Genomic DNA, 11,167 nt, shown 5'->3' with positions numbered 1-11,167 from the left:
CATGAGACTTCTCGGTGTGGTTCATTGTGGTGCGGCTTGAGACCGCACTTCCATGCCAACTCAGCATGGAACACCACTTCTAGGGTGCGGTTTGCTGCGATCTAAACCGCAGTGCGGCCCCTCAAGACCGCGTTTTCTGATTGGCTGGTCACTTTTGACCGTTGAAATTGAAGATTCTTTTGTTTTATTTTTTTCCTTTTTTTTTTTTTTGCTTTTTCTTTCCTATATATACACATATCAACTTAACTTTTTTATTCACAACATAATCTTCTCTATCTCTCAAAAAATATATATTTTTTTTAAATCACTAAATCACTACTCTCCCAAAAATGTCATCTTCTTCATCTTCTGAAGAATTTCAGACTATTTTTGATACCGTTATTGCGTGTGTTCAAATGGCGGAACAAACATACAACGTTGTATGTAACAACGCAGCTGCAAGTTCTCAACAGAGAACACGAAGATACATTTACAGAAATCGTGAAGAAGCCAACCAACGTTTGGTACAAAACTATTTTGCAGAGAATGCCACTTACCAAGGGTATTATTTTCGTAGGCGCTTCAGAATGCTCAAAGGTTTATTCGAACGTATAGTTGAAGATGTAACGAGGGAGTGCAGTTTTTTCCAACAACGCCACGATGCTAGAGGTACACCCGGTTTCACTCCGTTACAAAAATACACGGCCGCACTTTGTCAGTTAGCATATGGCATTCCGCCTGATGCGTTAGACGAAAGTTTTAGGATGTCTGCTAGGATAGCACGAGACAGTCTCCATTTTTTCTGCAAAACTGTCATTTTTTTTATTTTCAAATAATGAAGAATTATGTTTTTTTTATTAAAATAGAAGGTATATTAAATTAAATTAGTTACAAAAAAAAGTTTTATTAAATTAAAATACTTAAAAAAAATGAAAAGTATGGCAAGAAACCACACTTGAGTGGTAAAAAGTGACATGGCGCTGATGTGGCGAGGGAGGGAGTGCGGTTTCGGTGGCACCACTCCCTCCAGCCTGATATACCAAGTCATAGTTTTCTGTTATAGTTAGGTATACAAGTAGGGGCGTAGGCAGTAAGGATGAAGGTAGGACCTACCTTTTTTTTCTTTTTTTTTAATATATGAAGTATTTATAAAAAAATAAGAACCCACCTTATTTTTTATAAAAGACATACCTTTGACTCGTGACATAGTTCCATATCAGAAGCACATATCTTTTTTTTTTTTATATCAGAAGCCCATATCTTTTGCCCACAATCTATTAAGCTATAGCCCAATCAATTGATCCATTATTTTATTTTATTTTTTTAGAAAAAGAAAAAGTGAAATAGAAATAAGAAACGAAAAAGACGCAGACTCCTTGCGTTTGGAAATTGGAATCGATCATTCATCATCGTGACATCGTCCCTAACTCCCTGTGTGCTAGGCCGTCCGGCATCCGGAAAGGTCGCCGTCGTCCTCGTGTGCCTGTCAGGTAGTAGCATCCTATCGGTAATTTTTGATCGACCATCACTCCATCGATCAACACTCAAGTTTGTAACTTACAAGTTACAAGTGTTACAACTTATATTACAATTTCAGAATTCTTTGCTTTTTGTTGTTCAAAATCAAAATCCTTTGTTTGATTAATGATTGTACATTTGTATGATTTCATGATTTATATCACATTAGATTTCAGAATTCTTAATTTGTTTTTTGTTAAGTGTTTAACAGTTTTGAGAATTCTTTATGGTAAGTGTCAATAGATTTCAGATTTTCAGAGTTGTTATTGTCTATTTGATATAAAAACATTGTTTGTTCAACCGCTATTGTCTTGATTTTTATGTTATATTGTTATTGTCTTGATTTTGTGATTTGTCTATTACTCTATTTGATAGCAAAAGATTAATAATGGTTATTAGTTTGATACTTTTTATAACATTCAATTTCATAATTCAATTTCACAATAAAGCATCAACATTCAAGAATGTCTTTACATAAGTTTTATAAAAAGAAAGAAGATGGTGAACAACAACATAAGTATAAGAAGGTTGATTTAAACGCACTACCTGTTTATCCATTTGAACAACCAAGTATAGAATTTTATCATGTAAACCAAAGAGATGAAATTAGAAGAGCATACTTGCAAAAAGGACCTTTCCAACCTCTAAATCATAAGTTCCCACCACGTGATTTTAGAGGTAAACCTTGAAGATTTATTCAATCTTGGTTTGATGATAATAAATATTGGTTAGAATATAGTATAAAAGAGGATGCAACATTTTGTTTATGTTGTTATCTATTCAAATCAAGTATACCAAATCAAGGTGGATCAGAACATTTTGTGAAAACTGGATTCAAAGCTTGGAATAGGAAATTAGGAATAAATAAACACAAAGAAGGAACTCCACACACAATTGATGTCCAAAAGTGTCAAAGTTTGATGAACCAAAGACAATCCATCATGTCTGCTTTTGAAAAACAAACTACTTTACAAGAAAAAGAATATTCTACTCATTTGAATGCTTCAATTGATTGTGTTAGGTTCCTACTCCGACAAGGGTTAGCATTTCGTGGTCATAACGAGAAGGAAGACTCGAACAATAAAGGTAACTTTCTTGAACTATTACAGTGGTTAGCCGATTGATGTGATGTTGTAGATCGCGTTGTGTTAAAGAATGCACCAAAAAATGCACAAATGAAATGCGGTGAAATCCAAAAAGATATTGTGCAAGCATGTTCAGATTTAATTTTAATTGTTATTACGGGAGATCTTGGAAATGACTTTTTTGCAGTTTTAGTAGACGAGTCACGTGATGTGTTATGTAAAGAACAAATAGCATTGGTTTTGCGATTTGTTAATAAAAAAAGGTGAAGTTGTAGAAAGGTTTGTTGGCATTAGAAATGTTAATGACACTTTAGCTTTATCATTAAAGGCTACCATTCATGATATGCTTTCAAAATGGAATTTGAGGCCTAGTAGGATTAGAGGACAAGGATATGATGGTGCTAGTAACATGAGTGGTGCATTTAATGGATTGAAGACTTTGATTATGAACGAAACAAAATCTACACACTTTGTTCATTGTTTTGCTCACCAATTACAGTTAGCCCTAGTGTTTGTTGCAAAGAATCACACGGCGGTTAATGATTTCTTTGATGTGGTTTCTCGTTTGTTAAATATTATTGGGTTTTCTTACAAACGACGAGATAAATTAAGAAAAAAACAAGCAGATAAAGTTATGGCAACACTGGCTGAAGGTATGGTTAATACTAAATTGTAAATAATAATTATTTTTAGTTGTTTATACTAATTATTCAACTAATTAAATTCGTATGTGGTTTATTTTAGGTGAGCTTGAGAGTGGTACTGGTTTGAATCAAGAAGTAGGTTTAAATGGCCATCTGATACTCGATGGGATTCTCATTGTGCATCTTTATTAAATATTCAGACCATATATGCTTCCATTTGTGATGTACTTGAAGACCTTTGTGAATTTGATAGTGATCATGATCGTTGAGCTGAAGCAATTCGCATCTTAAAGTGGTTAAAATCGTTTGATTTTGTATTTTGTCTACATTTGATGGTTGATATCTCGGGAGTGACGGATCATTTGAATGTAATACTACAAAGAAAAGACCAAGATATCATAAATGCCATGAATCAAGTAAGTAGCTCAAAAAAGTAATTCAAGAAATTAGGGATATAGGATGGGAACCACTTTTAGATAAAGTTACTTTGTTTTGTGCTAAAAACGAAGTTAAAGTCGTGGATTTCGAAGATGAATATGATAATGGATACAGTTGTCGAAGAGGCTCACAGGTTAGTAATTTTTGTTACTACTAACTATCACATTGATTTATAAATTTATTGTCTCTTATCATTAGTTACTAATATACTTGTATATATATATATATTTTTAAGGTTAACAACTTGCACCACTATCAAGTTGATGTATTTAAGGAGGTAACTGATATGCAACTTCAAGAGCTAAACCATCACTTTAATGAAGTAAACACGAATTTACTTCTTTCAATTGCTTGTTTGTGCCCCACTGAATCTTTCAAAGCCTTTGATTTGGATAAAATAATGAAAATGGGTACCCTTTATCCGGAAGCATTTCCAATAGAATATGATCTTCGAGTTCTTGAAGTGGAGCTTGGAAATTACATTAAAGATGTGCGAGAAGACGAACGATTTAATGATTTGAAGAGCATTGGAGACCTTGCCAAAAAGATGGTCCAAGAAAAGAAGCATATAATATTTCCCAAGATTTATCTTCTTGTGAAACTTGCATTAATCTTACCCGTAGCAACAGCAAGTGTGGAACGTGCATTTTCAGCAATGGAGTTAATAAAAACTGATATACACAACAAAGTGAGTGATCAATTTTTGAGTGATGGTTTAGTGTCATATATTGGAAAAAATGTTTTAAAAGGCATCGGTAATGACACAATTGTGAAATTGTTTCAAGATATAAGACATCATAGGGTTCAATTTTAATAACTTTATTATAACTATTGAATTGATGTTTAAATATTTTAGGCATGTAACCCGACCCGCTATCACTAGTATTCTTTAATCTTTCATATTTTTTCAATTTCATTTACATAAGGAACCACATGGTTTTTTAGTTCTAGATTCGCCACTATATACAAGGTAAACTAAAGACGTCAAGAACAGGGAAATTTGATGGTGATAGGTGCGGTTCGAAAAATTTTTAGGAAAGATGGAAATAGTTTTTTACATATAAACACAAATCACATTACTTGCAATTTTGTATCTGATTATTTGATTTACTTTACACTATAAATGATGGCATACCACACCTGTGCACCAGCAAGTCGGACCTGGTTAATTTGTTGAACCAATAAGTTGTCAATTCTCAACCTTGTCAAAGTTGTCGTGCAGATTTCAAGTGACAGACATAAGTAACGAACAAACGTAAGTGATGGACAGAAGTGACATAAAGAAGTGCATGATCTAAATACATGACTCGTGTACATGACCTAAGTGCATGACCTATTTGAACCCAACAAGATAAAGGGCCTTGACATCCTTACATATAAGCGTATATTTATATTCATTAAGTATACATATTGGGTCACAGTTCACACTCATAAAATATTAGTATATTATATTATATTATATTATATTATATTATATTATATTATATTATATTTTTTGATCAAAATGCATTGTATGCACATATGACATATGAGTATATCCGAAGTTGGCTCTATCTAGAAGATTATCATGATTCACATTGCTAAATGTAATTTCAATGTAAATCAGATGACATATAAATCATATCTTATAAATAACTAAGGTTTCTAGCCTAAAAGGAGTGGAGAAGAAAACCCCCGAGACCTTTCTTTGAGCTTGTATCGTTCACTATCATTAGAAACTGACTTTATCATCGGAGTGTTGTCTTAGGTCCCCACCCAAGATTGTTTCAGGTATCACCGGAGTCAAGATTAGGCGAAAATCGTGGACTGTCTCGTGAATCTACTTATTCATCATTGACGCCTTCCGTAGGGCCATGAACAAAAACCACAAAAGAGAGCATGGATTTTAGATCATGGGACTCCTCTTATAGTCATATCCCATCGTAACCAACATCACTTCTAGGGAAATCGGTTTCTTCTCGTATTTCACAGTATCAATCATAACGTCCACACCTATGACGGTGTACCCCAGAAACACAAGACCACAACTTGATATCTAAAAATTTCAAGACCTTGGGGTGTTCAACACTAGATATCTAAAAATTAAATCTTAACAACAACTAGACCCTGGAGTGTTAGGTGTTCAACACTGGATATCTAAAAATTTTGCATATTCTTGAACACCCTTAACTAGACCCAACTTGTACCTAGTAGTTTCTATATTCTCTGAGTTCTCATTAAGTTTCTAAGAGCATCTCCAACACACCCCAAATCCCATTTTTCCCTTATTTCTTCCCCCATTCTCCTCCAACCTTACCCTATTTTCTTCTCAATTTTTGAATATATGAATAGTATTCCCCCAAATATGAAGGAACACTATTCATTTCTCAAAAAATAGAGGTAAAATATCAATTTTCAGTTTTAGCCCCTCTCGTTTTTATTTTATACATTTATAGTTTATTTTTATCTATTAATCATTTCATTATAATTCAAATGTAATATTTTGTAACACCCTGTTTCAAATCTTTTCCTAATTTGGGGTCGTGACCCGAGAATCGGATATCATAATGTAACAACACTAAAATTATGAGGTAAAATTTTCATTTTTAATTCAACCAAAACAATGATTATCTTTAAGCCAACATTCAGTATCCGTTTTCTAAATATTCAAAAGTAATTTATAAGAAAATGGTTATCAAAGTAAAATCCCAAAATCATCATAATGCGGAAACATAGGTTATACGTTGCGATCAAGTTGGACCCTTCCCTTTTGAACCGCAAGTACCTAAAACCATAACCATAAAAACCGTAAGCACAAAGCTTAGTGAGTTCCCCAAAATACCACATACCATACATAATAACCACATATTAAGGCCCCTCCCTTCATCGAGCCCCGCTCGGTATACAGATTTGTCAGTCATCAGGCCCCGCCTGGTACACATATAATCATACAAACATATAATCGTACGAACATCTAAAATAATCACAAAGAAAATAGCATACCATACAGTCATCGAGCCCCGCTTGACATCAGGCGTTGCCTGGTAATGAAGGGTTTTGAGCATTCTAACACTCCTAAGGTGTACATGAAACCCTAGAAACCTTGGATCTATGTTTTACTAAGATACATGCAAATTTGATTTCCAAGGTTCTTAACCTATCTAGCATGACATGGGGAACTTGAATCATAAAAGCTAGTAAGAAAAACATACCTTTCTTATTGCTTGGATTCCTTGAGAACCTTGTGAGCCTATCACCTCAAGTGTGGTGCCTCAAATATCTCACACAACACCACCACACTTGGAATAACCTTGAGAGAAGACACTTATCACTCAAAATTGGCTAGCCCTCTAGTTCTCTTCTTAGTGCCCGATTTTGCTTGCCTTAGAGCTTCTTATATAGTGTGCCACATGTAGGGTTACTCCATGTAAACCCTAATGTGCATGGATTTTCATATTCCATGATCCATGGGTTTGTAACCTCCATGGACTATCCATGGAGCACCTTATGGGTTTTAGCCCAATTCTTATAAACCATGGATCATTAGCCCACTATACAAGAATAAATGATTTACACAATCAACCCCATATATTTAATTAGTCTCTTTTTGATCACTTAATTAATTCCAAATTAATTCTTGATCAATACTAATCAAATAATATTATTAATGTATTAGAACTTATAATATATTAATAAACCTTAAGTGTCATTTCTCTCATTTAGTCTATTCAAGTGTCGTAATGCCATGCAACCCAAATGGACCATACCAACCAGGTCAAGTACATTCCAGGAATAATTATGAACTTAGACACCTAATCTAATAGGTAAGCACAAAAAACACATACTCATAACTAGCATACAATATACTCATTAGGCCCCACCTGGCATCGGGACTTGCTTGGTAAGCATACCATCAGATGATGCATGCAAGAGTCAGGCAAACATCTAGCATCCTAACGTATAAACCATGGGTCGACATTGGTGCCTTTGACCCACTAAAATCAGTGAGAAGACTCACCTCAAGCTGCTGAGTATCTCTCAAATAAATCTCTGTCCCCTAGTCCGATAAAATGCATGCGCTATCATCATAAAATAACATCCAATTAATAATTGGATTCCGACCCATAACTAATAGTCTAAACTAGGTTAAATGACCATTTTACCCTTTACCAAACTTGGCCCAAGGCCAAGACCCAAACCAACTACACAAATGGCCCAATTCTAAAATGATCACCCAAAGCCTAAATATGGCCCAATCTTCCAAATTGGGCCAAAATCCCTTTGTGAGCCTTCATCCGAAAGAATCCAATATAAAAAGCATCAGCCAAAAAATAGAAACCTAATGGCCCAACAAGTCCCTAATCTCCTAAGATTCAATCATGGGCCCAAAATCGAGAAGCCCAAAATCTGAAGCCCACCTGTTGAGGACGTGGGGCAAACTCAGCTTGTACGCTTAGCATACACCCTCTATAGCTAGAACGCACAGCGTACCAACTTGGTACCCCCAGTGTACTCCCCAGTTGGTCACCCCACTTCATTAAGCACTTAATACATTGAGACTACAAGCCAAACTCTCAGATCTGATTCTATAAGACCACTTATCATGTAAAGTTGGCAACTTTACACACATGCATGGCTTTGGGCTCAAGATCTTAACAAAGGTCTTAACACATGCATGGTTCAAGATACACCATAAAACATGCATTTTTATGAACAACGGGACCAAAAGAAGTCTAGATCTAACACCAATACTTCTAAAGTTTCCGACCCACTCTGCCATCAGCTGCTGAAGAACTCCCCATAATGTTAGTTACCCACCTCATGAATAATATCACATGCAACAAAGTTTAGATAATCCTTCGAGTAAAAGACTAATCCCTATAACGGTTAGACTCAAATAAGAACTGTGCAATAGGGTCAAATTCGTCACTCTAAGATTATCCCACCTTTGTCACGTGTGACTTGACATATTGACTTAATAGCTAAATCACATCACTTAAGAGTCCCACAAAGCACAACGAAAGCATCATTCATGTAGTAGCACCCCAATCCATAGAATAACCAAATAACATTCAAACTCACATACTACAACTCATGCTAGGAACTTCCACTTTCGTTGTGGGATGCCTTATGCAAGCAAATTATACACAATACAGGATCAAATAGACTATCAAATAAAGGACTCTACCCTAGGACCAAAACCAGATAAGGAACAAGAAATAAGGCCAAATCAATCATTCTATGGCTATATGATCCTAACCGTATACAAATTTTAAGGCATATACTTAACAATCCCTTATACCAATACATATTCCCAATTTAGCATCCCATGCTTCCAAGGATACAAGGCATCACATATCAGGCCAATCTATCATGCACTTCCTGAAAGTATCCCTAGCCTTATCCTATCATGCAAACTCAAAATCATATAACATATCAACATATATGGCTATTCCGGGAATCACTTACTTGAGCTTGGCCGATTGCACGCATCACACCCCTTATGTCTTTATAAAATCCTTTTTAGAAATTTATTGCCTTTTATAAAATCCTTTTAGAAACTCATTTTCTAGATTATCAATTCTTCAGTTTGAGTCCAGACATAACCGAGAGTGTGCCTGAATCCCTCAAACCAAGGCTCTGATACCAACTTGTAACATCCCGAAAATTATGAGGTAAAATTTCATTTTTAATTCAACCAAAACATTGATTATCTAAGTCAACATTCAATATCCTTTTTCTAAATATTCAAAATTACTTTATAAGAAAACAATTATCAAAGTACAATCCCAAAATCATCATAATGCGGAAACATGGATGGATGCGTTGCGATCAAGTCGAGCCCTTCCCTTTTGAACTAGAAGTACCAAAAACCATAACCATAAAAACCATAAGCACAAAACTTAAAATTTTTTCCAAAATACCACATACCATACATCATAACCACATATTGGGCCCGCGCCCTTCATCGGCCCCCACTCGACATCGTGCCCCGCTCGGTATAAAAATGTGTCAGTCATCAGGCGCCATCCGGTACACACATAATCATACATACATATAATCATACGAACATATACAATAATCACAAAGACAATAGCATGCCATACAATCATCTTGCACCGCCTGGCATTGGGCCTTGCCTAGCATTGGGCCTTGCCTGGGAAGCATACCATCACATAACACATGCAAGAGTCACGTAGACATCTAGCATCATAATATATAAACCGTGGGCCTCCATTGGTGCCTTTGACTTGCTAATCTCAATGAGATGACTCACCTCAAGCTGTTGAGTATCTCTCAGATAAATCTCTGTCTGCTAGTCCGATAAAATCCTCGCACTATCATCATAAAATAACATCCAATTAATAATTAGATTCCGACCCGTAACTAATAGTATAAACTAGGGTAAAAGACCATTTTACCCTTTACCAAACTTGGCCTAAGGCTAAGGCCCAAACCAACTACACAAATGGTCCAAATCCAAAATGGTTACCCAAAGCCCAAATACGGCCCAATATTCCAAATTTGGCCCAAATACCTTCGTGGGCCTGCATCGAAAAGAATTCAATACAAAAGCATCAGCCCAAAAATAAAAACTAAATGGCCCAACATGACCCTAATCTCCTAAGGTCCAATCATGGGCCCAAAACCAAGACACCCAAAATTCGAAGCCCACCTGCTGAGTATGTAGGGCGTACTAAGCTTGTACGCTTATCGTACACCATCTGGGGCTAGTACGTGTAGCGTACTAGCTTGGTATGCCCAACGTACTCCCTAGTTGGTCACCCCACTTCATTAAGCACTTAATCCATTGAGACTTCAAGCCAAACTCTCAGATTTGATTCTATAAGACCACTTATCATGTAAAGTTGGCAACTTTACACACATGCATGGCTTAATAGGGCTCAAGAGCTGAAAAAAGAGCTTAACAAAGATCTTAACACATGCATGGTTCAAGATACACCATAAATATTGCATTTTTATGAACAAGGGGACCAAAAAGAAGTTTAGATCTAACACCAATACTTCTGGAGTGAGCCATGAAGCTCCTCAATTACTCCAAGGACTCAAAATGCATAAAATAAAAACATAACTAGATCTAGCATCGTGGATGCTCAAGATGTGATATTTTTACCTCAAAAATCTTGCAAATGATGAGCTAACCCTAGATCTTCAAGCTCAAGACACCTCTCCAAGTAATCCACTTCTTTTTCTCCTTCATAAACCACCAATAAACACTCTTAAAGGCTCACTACTCACAAAAACACACCAAGGTTTCGACTTCAGGATAAAGGAAGGTGGAGGTTGGCTAAACATGACCAAAAGAGGCTATCACATGGTTTAAATAAGATGCAAACACTAAAAATTAAGGTTTCACTCATGCTCATGTACGCCATGCGTACTCCACGTACGCCTCACGCACATGGTTAAGACTCGTGATCCAGAATGCACCAGTACCCCCAATGTACTCCAACTTTCTTGAAGTTGGCAAATCTGCCCCTAGGGACTAATTCTACAAAACAT

General features: G+C 35.9%; 1 protein-coding gene across 1 annotated transcript; it reads left to right on the top strand.

Moving 5' to 3' along the window:
• Window positions 1–329: 329 nt before the first annotated feature.
• Window positions 330–4,478, top strand: LOC145030101 (uncharacterized). Its single transcript, XM_078978529.1, has 8 exons — window positions 330–791; window positions 1,947–2,175; window positions 2,230–2,583; window positions 2,635–2,799; window positions 2,846–3,235; window positions 3,327–3,403; window positions 3,651–3,797; window positions 3,900–4,478. The coding sequence occupies exons 1-8, from the start codon at window positions 330–332 to the stop codon at window positions 4,476–4,478; spliced, it is 2,403 nt and encodes an 800-aa protein (XP_078834655.1).
• Window positions 4,479–11,167: the final 6,689 nt, after the last annotated feature.

The sequence above is a fragment of the Lactuca saligna genome, chromosome 2 (assembly GCF_052625555.1).
Source record: "Lactuca saligna cultivar CGN05327 chromosome 2, ASM5262555v1, whole genome shotgun sequence".
In the NCBI taxonomy this organism is placed as follows: Eukaryota; Viridiplantae; Streptophyta; class Magnoliopsida; order Asterales; family Asteraceae; genus Lactuca; species Lactuca saligna.
This window is presented reverse-complemented; position numbering and strand designations above follow the sequence as displayed.

Bases quoted from the DNA above. Each gene is read 5' to 3' on its own strand.
- LOC145030101 (XM_078978529.1), top strand. From the start codon at position 330: ATGTCATCTTCTTCATCTTCTGAAGAATTTCAGACTATTTTTGATACC. The intron at 2,176-2,229 runs GTAAACCTTGAA...AATATTGGTTAG, and splicing joins CCCACCACGTGATTTTAGAG to AATATAGTATAAAAGAGGAT. The intron at 3,404-3,650 runs GTGCATCTTTAT...TCAAGTAAGTAG, and splicing joins TACTCGATGGGATTCTCATT to CTCAAAAAAGTAATTCAAGA.